Source organism: Diadema antillarum, unplaced genomic scaffold, assembly GCF_040938485.1.
Source record: "Diadema antillarum isolate AM-2024a unplaced genomic scaffold, OU_Dant_1.0 scf00000163, whole genome shotgun sequence".
Classification (NCBI taxonomy): Eukaryota; Metazoa; Echinodermata; class Echinoidea; order Diadematoida; family Diadematidae; genus Diadema; species Diadema antillarum.
The window spans coordinates 2865579-2879354 of record NW_027271052.1 but is presented as its reverse complement, the minus strand read 5'-3'; the positions used below and the strand labels follow the sequence as shown (position 1 = coordinate 2879354).

The window sequence follows — 13776 nt, the reverse complement described above, 5'->3', positions numbered from 1 at the left end:
CATATAGACATTATACCGTGGTACATGTAACAAGCAAAATAATACATGTACATGCTACCATTTTCTTGCTAGTTTTTGGTCGTGTGAAATGGGTGAAAAATTCCACGCCACAAAAATTTCCACTTTTACAGTACTCTATACATTTCTCAACTGATGCATAGGGAAGAGCATATCGTGCAAAGCAGATACTAGTGTGCGATTAATTCATTGCATGGTAATCTGAATATGAATATTCAACATTCATGGGTGTAGTGCCGTGTAGAACATTTTTTCTCCTGCAAAGATTGTTTCAGAATATAGATTTACATTTTGTGCATACAGCACAGAAATAATGTACGCTTCATCACATATCTCACAAGACATAACTCATAAGAATGGCTATCAACGTGAAGAGGAAGCAACCCACCAGTACACTATATTATAGAAAAATATGAATAATGTACTCCCCACGCACTTCTAAATTTCTCGAATGCTGTGACTTTCCATCTTCCTGCAACTTAAATGAAAAAATTATAAGATATCATGTCATGTAACTTCACATGGGCTAAGTCACTCAAAATTGAAAACAAAAGACAAACGAGCACTGAAACAGGGATTGTGACTCTAGTTTGCATTTTATATCTTGGTTTTACATGTGAGAAATGTGCAATACAAAGGACTGCAAGACACGTGGACCAATAAAGTTGGATGAAAATGTTTAATCTTTGCTTCATGTTTAGCCCCTTCCTTTCAGTCCCTTACTACACTTGTATGTGGAACATGTTAGTACAGAGTGATAAGCCAGCAAATATTTTTTTTTTCTCTCTCTCTGAATAGAATGTTTGTGCAAGTTATAGAAGATTGAATCAATTGTGAATATTACCCTGACTCGGCCCTATGAACGTCTCCAGAACATAACAGGCATGGAATTCTCATTTCAAATTCTACTGCTGGTAAATTCTGTTTTCAGCAGTTGGAATACAAGAGACTGGTGTGATGCACAGTAAGTAACATCTCACTGCTGGCCACCCACAGGTAATGTCTGAGCCAGTTGTGTAGCTCGGGCGGGTTCACCAGTCTTGATCAGCCAGTGGTTAACATCCTTCTCTGCCCGATGGGAATCCAAATCAGTACAGGCCACCACTTCATATTCCCTGCCAAATGGTGTCCTGTGTATGGGTGAATTTATGGTGTGTGAGAGAGGTGATCAGATTGAAGCTAGGACAATTCACCTATTGACCTACGAACAAGATCATGGTTATTCCTTAACTGCAGCCAACCATATTTGGGTTGAATCCCATGAATCCCATGGGATTCAGATCTGGTTTCAACAAGCAAAAATCAAGATATTATTCCAACAATGCTGTCATGATTTCTATGCAGCTTTGGACAGGCCATTTACTTTGCTAATGAAAATTACACTGTACGACATTTGTTGTCAAACCCACTTTCATAATGCCAATGCAGTCAATCATACACAAAGTGCTCTTCTGCCTAGACTTCAACAAGCTGTACAATTCTTTGTCTTTCAGAGTGAGAGTCCAAGATTTGGGAGAAGTGGTCTCGTGTCTTCCTCAGTTTATTGGATTGGAGGGAAGAAGTCTTTTCATTGCTCATCCCCTTAAGTACACATTTTATTCATTGGGATGCACACTAATGAGGTGTTGTGAGGAATGTAATCCATTGTGTACAATCGCCAGATACATACTACGGACAGAAATCCTTATTTTCACACACTGGAGGATGTACCACATTTGACTGCCTCAAGCATAGAGACATCTCAACATTGACCTTTCAAACTATATGCCAGCAGCAGTTTGTTTATTTGTTTGTTTTCAGTGAGATGTACAGCTTATTTCAAATTGACAGAGAAATCCACGTCTTTTCAGATCTCTGGGGAGTGAGGTAAATGCTTTGCATCTAAATCAAACCTGGGAAAAACTCTAGTGAAGTAACGCACATGAATGCTGAATATTATCTCAAAATCTCTTTGTAAATGACTAACAGCAAAATACGGAAGTAAAGAAGAAATAATAGCGAAGCTGCTCTGACATTATAATATCTATAGACTTTTGGTCATATTGTAGCTTGGACCTAGGATAACTTCTTGATTTATATTTCTGGAGATATTTGCCAGACAAATTCTGAGTCTTCACCCACCGCAAGTAGAAATGTGATATGGAAAGACACAGGTTTCAGCATAAATAAACACTTCAGGACTTTCTTGTTCATATAGCTGTGATTTACTGATTTAATTTGTAGTACAATGTACTTGATAAAAAATGTTAGAAAATTGGTAGAACCTGGTAGACTGCCTCTAGTCTACATGTATAGATTGTGAGATGTTGTGATGTACAGAAGTAACATTATTGACTTACCTGACTGTCATATTGCTGAGTACACAAAGATCTTCATTTGTCTTGCAGTGGTTGAATACAATCCTCTGATTTGCCTATTGATGCAGAAAAACAAATATCATAAATAAATATGTGGGAATGTTTGTGTTTTTGATATATTTCTTGAATTAAAGGGGAAGGCTAGTAACTGATCAGTGGGAATCAGTGGAAATGCTGGGAGATGATTGTTCCAATCCTTATGGGATTCATTCAAGAGTTCATTGTATATCTATTGTTGTGTGAAAATGATTTGCTTCAGAACGGTCTCATATTCAAGTAATGTGCAGATTAATGCTCCGTCACTGACCAGGGACGCTAACCTGGAAGCATTAAACTGCACGTTACTTGAATATGAGACCATTCTGAAGCAAATCATTTTCACACAATAGATATACAATGAACTCTTGAATGAATCCCATAAGGATTGGAACAATCATCTCCCAGCATTTCCACTGATTCCCACTGATCAGTTACTAGCCTTCCCCTTTAAGTCTATGTCAAAAAATAATGGATAACTAGATGTACCAGCGTTGTTGAAACTTTATGGTTTCATGACCAGACAGCTTAATTAAGTGCCCAGAGAGTACCATGTTAGGCATTTAACAAACTGTATTAGCAATCTAAGTAGAAATCATTGTTTATCATCATTCACTAAGTCTGCTAACAGTCAGTGGGTGTTCTTCTTCCCACCCCCCTACCCCCCACCCCCCCCCCCCCAAAAAAAAAAAAAATCTTTTTCGAGTTCTAAACTTACTGGAACAGGTAGCCCCTCTGATTCCATTCTGAGCTGAGGATTGAAGCAAAGGATGCGCCACTCTGTCAGGTACGGTGACTGGACCTCATCCACAAAGGAGAGGAGCTGCTTGCGAGATTTCTCAGCCGATGAGTGGAAGGACACTCGATCAGACTGCATGACAAGCTGTTGACAAATTTCAGCATTGATGAAAAAATGGAAAATGTGCAATGTACGAGTCACCAGCAAATTATTGTAGCATACAGTTGCATCTACCATGAACTTATCTTATTTCTTTTTTCTGTACACTATATAAGTCTGAGAGAAAAAAAAATATACAGGGCAAAATTAACTTTGGAGATGGCACACAAATTCAAAAACCTCCAGTGTATATCTGGGTAAGCAATCAGAAGAGTTACTGCAAAGTTTTATATGTCTTCTCTATGAAATATCTGATATCACAAAAAACTCACTTGGGCCTTTGGCTTGGACGAGCGAAAAGAAATATATATGATACAGATTAACAGTTCTATCAAAAGATAAATTTACTAAAAGTTGAGGGCAGGAGAAGAAACTTTTGTATAAGATTGTTTCATGCATATCATGATCAACTACTCTTTTATCATCCATGTTTTAAGATAGGAAATCATTGTTCATTTTTCTCTTGATATTCATGCTCAAGGTATTATGGCCTGAATAGTAAGATTTGATTTGTACATAATGAATAATTCAGAATCCTATATACAGTTTCTCCTCATGTTTATCATTAACACTCGTCCATGTGTTGTGATACTGAACTGATTTCTTAACTCTTAATGTGCCAGACCCAAAACCCCTAACGTGCCAGACGTTTTTACCCAATGCCAGAAAGTTTGTGAACTGGATTGACAATGTAATTTAAAACTGCCATATCTATGAAACTATTGACTGTTTTGAATTGGGTTCTTCACAACAAATATCAAGAAGTGATTGTTCTTTCGTGTCATGTAGTCAGTTTGCTGTAATATCTATATCTGAACCTGAAATATTGCAGAAATAATTGATATCATTAAAAAATTATTATAATTTTTGGTGTAGTATGGAAAGAAAGAGTCAGTCGTGAGTTTTCTTCAATAGAATGCTCCCTTGACTCTGTGAGAAAGTTTTAGAGCTACATTTCCTCTTTCAAACGATAACAAATTTGTCTTCTAGAGTTGTATAATTCCAAAGATATTGGCCATTCAATTTGTCTTTTCAATTTCATTTTCTGCCTCGGTAATTCACTCCCAAATCTGTGTCCCTTAGTCCCAGATCCTGTATTTGAAACTCAAGTAAATCCCGGGTCGAGTACTGGAAGAGAGTCTTTTGTCCACTTGAGAAGGAAACACCTACTAATCCTTCTTTTGTCTCTACTACGGCCGGGCATACTCTATTGAAATCGGCAGGCCTTTGTACGCGAGGAGTTTGTGCTCGTGCATTTCCTTGGTTTACAGGTCTACTTTCCGTCCACTGTACATGTACATAGACAAGAACAAAAGCGTGTTCTTCTTTTGTATAATATGCTAGCGTGGGGACGATTAGTGAAGTTCACTGTCCAAGACAAAAGGATGAAAGACTTGACCGACGAACGAAAGCTTGACCCTCTTTGAGGGACAAAATGAAAGCCGCTCCCGCAGGAAAGCGCCCAAGCAGAACAATGCGAGTGGAAACGCATAGACAACACACGCAGATTCAGTAGCAAACACACGCGTGGTTTATCAATGAGAAATTTGGTCTACACACATCTCGCAGAGAGTGCGCTCTCTGCGGATTTTCCCGACGCGAAAAAAATACATCTAGCTGAAAAATCACGCGTTTACTCAAAATTTTCCAATGTAAGCATACTCATATTTTTAGTGGAAACGATGGATATGCTAATCAGCTACCAGTACATGTAAGTGGCAGTTTCTTGTTGTAACGCATTTTGGTACCACAAGAACTTAAATGACCAATGTTTTTCGCGCTCTTCTTAGTCGCCGATCGGCGACCATGGCACGTCAGGACTAAGGTCGCCGTTCGGCGACCATGGCACGTTAAGAGTTAACCAACTACCTGTTCTGCCATAACCAGAAGGAATACAAACAAGCTGTGAAAAACTTAACTCTGAAATCATGACCTGGGATACTACTTTTTTGACAAAATACACTGATACTTACATTTCCTCCCACACCTGGCAGTGTGCAAAGTCTGAAGTGTTGACCGTATGTCAGTGGTGTTCCAGGTGTGATGCCCTCTTTTGCTCTGGTGAAGCAAGTCAGATCAAATGTACATAATTCTTTTCCAATTCATGCACTGTAATCGTGCTGCAAGAAAGTTTATTGTATTGCTTCTCTAAACCTCATTAATCCAGCACACGAACCAACAGAAAAAGTATTATTTACATGTTCTGGAGATGAATGTACAAACTCAGACTTTCTTATGGGTACCACCAGGCAGTGACTATGTTTTTATACAGATACACCACTAATAAACATGTTAAGGCATTTTTCATCACAAAAATTCCTACTGATATCCCAAAAGGATAACATTTGTGCAAACATTTTGCCGAGCTGACTGTATCTGTTGATTCTGTGCTGCTCGAGATTTCCTGTGTTGCTGAAAGTATGTGACTCGTTAATAAATCTAGGAGTACTGATTTTACATTACTAATATCTGGAAAAAAAAATAATGAGATGTGCAATTATTAGTTAAAAGATATGGAAATTCATATATGTTTCAAAGCTCATTTAGGAATTCTGCTCAAGATTTCCTGTGTTGCTGAAAGTATGTGACTCGTTAATAAATCTAGGAGTACTGATTTTACATTACTAATATCTGGAAACGAAATAATGAGGTGCGCAATTATTTAATAGTTAAAAGATATGGAAATTCATATATGTTTCAAAGCTCATTTAGGAATTCTGACTTTGAACTTCGTTCATCACTGTGTCATATCTTAAGGTTGCATACTGGTAGTAGTGCGAGATATTATATTAGATGTCTTTTTGTCAGAACTGCCATAATTGTTTAGTCATCATCAAAACCAACCATTTACATGGTTTGTCAAAATGACCGACTGTCTTAAACAAGGAGATCAGGCCTAAACACCTTTTTTTTTTTCTTTTTTGAACATGGTTTGCCTCTCTTTTTGGTCCAAAAGTACTAAGAGATGACACAGTACGTAGTACCAGCATGGCAGCTTCAACTCTGTCTTGCAGCGCTTCTACACGTACTCTGAAGCGAAAGCTCCTTCTGCAGTATCAGTTCAGTGGACCCAATAATGTAGAAGCAGTATGCATTGGATGTACGCATATCATGGAAACGCACAGATGAAAGTCACGCAGGAAATTTATGATACTGGATAAATTCTGTAACAGCAGTCAATCATGCATTGGTTTTCTCTTTACAAATCGTGGTTTTCTCTTTACAAAATCGTGGTTTTGCTATCAGTTCACTGGCTTGGGAATTTAAAGCAAGAATACTGTAGAAAAGCAAAGTCTTCTTAGTCTGGAGGTCCTGTTTAAATTACCACAATTCATATATGTACTGTAGAGGTATTACTATGCATCCATCTGACCAGTCCTGACATTATTTTCCATCATAACATTTTTGCAAACATAAATGAGTCCTGTCATACTCCTTTACTGACACTTTTCCAATGAAAGAGAAATGAACACTCTCTACCCATTATAACCATGCAATTTTGTGAAATTGAGGATAGTCAGCAAGTGTGCTTGTTGGAAAATAGGCACAGGTAACCTAAATATGTACCCCTACCACACAGAGCTGCTGAACTAATAGTATACTCACGGCATAATGACAAATGTGTTCCTGACACATGGGGCAGTGCTCTTGCTGGATGAAGCTGTGCACGTTCCTTCAAATTTCATGGCCTCGTGCATTTTGGATTCAGACATGTTGACAGAAAGAGCATTGGTCTGGCGTGGCTCCACACCAGGCTGAGTGCGAACCTGGTCTGCAGCGGCCTCATTCATGATCACAACTTGGTCACCAAAGTGAACGAAGCCATCAACAGTCACGGACAACTCGGTCTGGAGAGGGACAAAAAAAGACACAACCACAATAGAATTGCCCTTTGTTATAAGGGGGAAAAAAAGTCAATAGATAAAGAGAATATTCAATTGCTCGCTGACTGCTACATGAGACTGTCAGTGACGTACTATGCCAGTGACTATGAGTTAACACCTTATCTCAGGACAAGTTACATTACACCAGCATTTTTAAGTGCAAAATAAAAAACTTTTCTTACCACTGATACAAAAGAAAATAATCTAAAGACAATTTCATGTAGATATCCTCACAAGCCAAAACTAAATAGATTTGTTTTCACTGGTTACTAGGTTTCTGCACATACTCATCCACTAAAACTTTGTTTTTCTAACAGTAGATCTATAGGATATCATGTTAGAATATTCTCATGATGTTTTCTTTTGTTATGATTAATAATCACTGGAATGCTAACCACATTCTGTTGTGTTTTCCAAACAGAAAATATTTTTTTCTTCTTACAACACTGAAAAATTTCCATTTATATTGATGAAGCATTAACATTCATTTTCATCTTTTACTTTGAACAAAACAAAAAATTAGTGTGGATGATAATGGAGGATCTAGCCTTCTCAAAAATTAATCATGTTAGCAACTAGACACTACCACTTGCACTTGTACAGAGGTACATTTCTTTTTATCATATATTTAAAAATCTCAATTTCATGCAATTAAAAAATAAATGGTTTCAAGCATCCAGACAACTGCGTTAACAAACAGTACAGCAAAATTCCTAATCTTGAGTCTAGTCTTTTTTTTTTTGAAAAAATGATGAAATTATTATGAGCATGGTGGCAGACCTTACCTGTTTCAAGATGGTACTTCTAAGACGAGAGGCCTTCTGAATCAGTAACTCGCCCTTCTCCTGTCGGTCAATGAAGTCTTTTACCATGTCCTGAAGAAATGAGAAGTCAGCAGCATGTCAAGTTCACCAATATAACTTACAACTATAATACAAGTGAAGTACAACTGTGTATAAATTGTTAGAAACCTAATAGTATGATACAGCCCAATGATGATGATGATCATCATCAAGACTTGTCACTACTCGTACTAGAACGTTCAAGAGGAATCGAGTCTGTTAGCTTATTGACCGAAAGATCGTCTGTATCTGGTCGTCGGGGATATGTTCCGCTGAGACTGCATCTGGCTTCTCGGATCCCCTCTACGGAGGAGAGTGATAACATCAATGAAAATAAGACTCCTCCGGACAGACAGATCTTTCTGTCTACTTAGCCTACAGCCAACAGGGTAGACTATATTTAAATGTAATTGTCACAAAGTCGTCTTCTGCTAGCCTTTTAAACGTGTTAGATGTCTAACGTTGAATTAACTGCGAAACACAGCCCGAACGCGAACCAGTATAAACTGTGTACAAGGTCAAGGAGCGCCCCGAGGCCGAGGTTAACGTTGAGACTAACGTTAGTTAGTCTCTCTCATAATAACTAGTAGTTATTATGAGAGAGACTCTTGTAATAGGTTAAGACTTAAAGCACTCATTCTACCTTTAAAAATGTGGCTACAGCAAGAAGTAGAAACTGCAGTAGTCACGGCCCGCTGAGACACTCGCTTTCATTGACAAACTTACATTTATTACATGAAGCTATAGAACCCTAGATCTAGACTCTAGTTCGTCACGTAGATAAATAGTTCGCTGCTGAACCAGTGTGATTGTGTCGGTACATGAGCTCGCCGTTGTGCCGTCTCCACCTGGGTGCAGGTTAGCAGAGACCCGATGAAATTTACGCTGAACCATTCACATATTTGATTTATAAAAACACCCTAGTTTCTTACCTCTTCGAGACACGTTTCTTCATTCCAGTTTCCCACGCGAACTGATGGATTGTATGATCGTACTCCACTCATGATGTTTGGATATTTTTACTTTCTTTACTAAATATTGTACAATTATTTTCCGCAGTGTCGACGGGTCTATCTCTCTCCGCCTTGCCTTGCCTGTAAACTATTTCCCCTAGCAACAACCTGCTGTGTGTGTGCATGTGTCAACGAGTGCGTGCATGATATCCATGAGCATGATTATGTGTGTGTATGCTGTGCATGTGTGTGAAGGTTAAAGCGACGACGCGCATGCGCAGACTAATCGAGAGCTTTCGCCATGAGTTTGATCGGCCACATGCATCCGTCGTCAGAATTAGAGCTGCATTTTATATATTAGTAGTACTGAAGCTTCTGTACTACAAGTAAACTCCTTGGATAGATTTACGGCATTCACCTACAAGCATTAAAAATGCGAGTCGATATATTAGCGTTTAGAGAGTAAGACAAATTACTGGCAATTCAGTGTGTGTAGGTGTTGACCAGCTTTCCATTCATCTAAATTGAAAAAAAAAATAATAATAATAGCCAATCGTCTCCCCCTATACCCTCCCCCCCCCAAAAAAAAAAATAATAATAATAAAAATCTTCAGACCTGTTCTCGGTATATTTTTGCATGTCCTCCTCAGCGGATAAGTTCTGTCCGTTCCAAAATATTAGAGAAATTAATCTTTTAATTCTATTTCATGTAATTTGTTTATTTCCATATTATAAAATCAATGAAATTGTAACTTTTTATGTGTCTGATTTTCCCATAATTTTCGTGGATCTACTTTTCTGACTCGCCTATTTTCATACAAAGCAATGTAATATAAGAATGAACTTTCCCTTTAACATTGTCAATGGTGAATTGAGGGATTTCAGGATGCAAAATTCAAGAACATGCATGTTCCTGTTTAAAAGTCATAAATACAAAATGGCTCCTCCACTGATATACATTATCAAACCAATGCAAAGTTTGTAAACTCGAACAGAGTATAAGGAAACAAAATATGTGTATAAAGACCCTAGGTGCGTAGTTCCAACATTTATTATAAATTTCAGAATAGATACTTTGATTGAACCCTTTTAGGCTGATTCTTTTTCCCACGTATATAGGCCCACTCCTATCCCTCCCCCGATCCCTCCATACCAGTATCAGATTGGTAGGAAAAGCCGCGTGAAGAAATGAGTTTTCAAATCGAAACTCTGAGAGAGATCCCGTCAAAAATTCCGTCAAAAATTTCATATCGGAGTGATGATTCTCAAGATCTTGAATAATTTAACACCTTCTTACCTACACGAAAATATGTTCCATTCCCCAGAACCCAACCGCAGCCTCAGCCTTCAAAAACCTCGGAAAAACTTTTGCAAACGTTCATTTTTCTACAGAGGAGTCAAACTATATAATAGCCTTCCGCATGCTGTCCTTGACTGCACGTCGCTGAATGATTTTAAACTGTCCCTTTCTGAATTAGGTTAATCTCAATTATGTAAATCCACCTATTTGCTTTAATTGGATACAGAAGATATTTACTCGCCACCAGAAAGTTTATATTGCCTAAATGAGATCGTGGAATATTGCGATATAAAACAATATCATGAGACTATTATAATTTTGTGTGTTAGTATTCTTCTACTTTTTTGGGGGGATATATCTCATCTCTTTATAACTTGTCCCTATATGTGGAAGACTAGCGGCACCAGAAAAGTGCAGCTGATCTTTTTCTATAGTACATTCTATATTCTTTTTCGTATATCGATGATGTGTCCTATCACTATTTATTTGCTATGTATATATGTTGTATGTTTCATCATTTTATGCATGTAGCATTTTTCTTGAACCTTATATTATGATGTCTTTTATATCTGTATGTATGTTTATGACGGAATTAAAACAAACAAGAGAGAAGTCACTGAGAAAGATAGGGAGGCAGAGGAGAGATCAAAAAGGGAGAAAGAAGGGCGAGGAGAAGGAAAGGCGCAGTTGACTGTGAGAAAGACACGCTTGAGCTACTCGACTACAGACTCATCAGCCACATTAACGATATATATAGTTATGTGATCACCGTATACAATATTTTGTAATAAGCACCCAGAAAAACTGGCGAGCTGGGTCAATATATATTATCAGGGGTGTCGATCCGTTTTCAAGACGAGGGGGGGGGGGGCAAAACTTGGAAGATAATGTGCGAGTATCTAGGCTAAGCGGAGCGACCACATTACACATTAATTCCTGATGGAAATTGTCAATCAAAGAAGCGTATACATGTAGTTAATCTAAGGGTAGAAACTGAGAGTGGGAAAGGAGACTGAGAACTGAGAGGTTGTAACAAAAATTGTTTTTGTCACAGAAAAAAAGCTATTCGAATAATTTCTAATGTATCTTTTAATGCCCACGCTTCACCTCTTTTTTTTTTCATTTGAAGCTTTTAAATGTATATGAATTAATAAATATAATCTTGCGATTTTTATGTATAGGTTATGTATATTCAAAAGGTTTATTGCCCTTCAATATTTCTTCTAAATTTTTATTGAATAGTAATGATTATGTTTATAACACCCGTCATGTTGATGATTATCATTTATGTTAAGTGAGAACAAACATTTTTAAAAATACAGGGTTTTTTTTTTCATATCAAAGGTCCATTAGTATGGACCAAAATACCGTTTGATTTGAAAATGAAACCATCATTGAATAGAAAAGGAATCATAAATTTTTACTTTTGAATTCATATTCTCGTTTAGAATGATTGTTTTAATTGCATCTTTTATTCTGGACTGTCCTTTTCTTTTCCTCTTTTAGTTGTTTTCTATATACTCCTGATATATACACATGCACTTTATCTATGTTTTCTATAAGGGTCAGCGATTCATAAGGCTTATTGCTCTTCTCAGCTGAGCCCCCCATTTACATTAATTTATGTATCGGTTTTTGTTCTTGTTGTTGTTTTGTGTAAGTGTGTGTATTTCTTTTGATATTCTGGTTGTTTTATGGTATGAATTGTTTGATGATTATGTCGAATGGAAATAGACCTTAATCATTGATTCATATCCCTCTCCATGCACACGAGGGAGATTTTGCATTTTCAGAATTAAAATTCAACAATCTGCATGGTGCCCACTTTGGGTGAAATATTTGGACAGCTTTCTATTAGAAAAGAAGCAAGAATATGGGGACGTTGAGGGGGGCAAATTAAAATGTCAGCCCTCAATATTTTCAGAGGGTTACTATACTCCCCCCCCCCCCACACACACACAATCAACGTCCCACCCACCACGTTTTCAACTTAAAAAGTTGGAGCCCACCTCCGAGTTTCATCAGCTGACAAAAAAAAAAGAGTTCTTCATTGGATCAGTGCATCTTTCTCATTCCACTTCAGAAGGTTTGTATCACATACACGATGAAACCTCCTGTTTTTGACATATACAGATATACAGGAATATCATACTCGCTGTAATTCAGAGAAACCCCATTATACAGGGTATACAGAAAGTAAAGCCCTTTTATCATGACATGGAAAAAGAAAGGTAGCGAGCGAACACTCGAAACGCAGCTAAGATCATGCCAACCACAATTGCGCGAGCTGCAAAACCCACCCCAACACATAATACTGAGTATCTATTAGCCATATTTTATAACAAATAGATGAAAGAAAAAAATACTGCGCTTAAAAATATAAGTCTGTATGGAATATTGCACACAGATCTCGATTACCGCAATATTTTTCCGATATTTATTCCCATGATATGCCGTTTACGTATTACCAGTGGCGTATCTAGGGGGGGGGGGGGGGGCAAGGGAGGCACGTGCCCCGGGCGCCACTCCTTGGGGGCGCCGAAAACGAAAAAAACGGGGGAAAAAACGAAAAAGAAAAAGAAAAAAAAGAGGAAAAAAAGAAGAAAAAAAAAGAAAGAAAGAAAAAAAAAAACCTCGCCCGGACCGGGGGGGGGGGGGGGGGGGGAGGGAGGAGGAGGGAGAATGGGAGGGGGGAGAGAGAAAGCCAAATCAAACAAGAACAAAATATGACAATGTTTATTGTGTTCACACAAGAATTCCATGTTTTTTTGCTAAAATTTCGGCTCGCTCGCTGCGCTCGCTCGCCAAAATCTATATATAAAAAAGAAGATAAGAACAAAACGTGATGATGACGCGGACAAAATGACAATGTATATTGTGTTCACACATGCCATCTTTATGCAGAAGGCAAAATGTTACACGGAGCAGCGGCTGCAATTTTATTTCTTTCGTTCTGAAGCGATCGCCCATTGGATAAAACGAGGGCGCCAAAGGTGTAGAACATAATTATATACGGGGGGGGGGGGGGGGGGGGCGCAAAAGACGTAAATCAAACAAGACAAGAACAAAACGTAATGATGACGCGGAAATATACAAATTTCGGCTCACTCGCACGTACTAATTTAGAGTATTTTTTTTTTGAAGTCCTCAGTTTGTTGGTATAAATCCTTATCTATAAGGCCGTCACTATATCTTGATTAGAATTGTAAGATTTAATAAGCAAAAGATGACAAGAATTCCATGTTTTGTAGGCTGAAATACAAAAATTTTCGGCTCGCTTGCTGCGCTCGCTCGCCAAAATTTATCAAAACAAAAAAGAACAAACAAGATAAGAACAAAACGTAATGATGACGCGGAAATATACAAATTTCGGCTCACTCGCACGTACTAATTTAGAGTATTTTTTTTTTTTGAAGTCCTCAGTTTCTTGGTATAAATCGTTATCTATAAGGCCGTCACTATATATCTTGATTTAATAAGCAAAAAAT

At 37.8% G+C, this 13776-nt stretch overlaps 1 protein-coding gene across 1 annotated transcript; it reads right to left on the bottom strand.

The window, feature by feature from the left end:
• Positions 1–994: 994 nt before the first annotated feature.
• Positions 995–9039, bottom strand: LOC139722355 (cilia- and flagella-associated protein 161-like). Its single transcript, XM_071633663.1, has 7 exons — positions 8968–9039; positions 7979–8068; positions 6916–7157; positions 5283–5367; positions 3130–3294; positions 2358–2431; positions 995–1148 (listed from the first exon to the last, which is right to left on the bottom strand). The coding sequence occupies exons 1-7, from the start codon at positions 9037–9039 to the stop codon at positions 995–997; spliced, it is 882 nt and encodes a 293-aa protein (XP_071489764.1).
• Positions 9040–13776: the final 4737 nt, after the last annotated feature.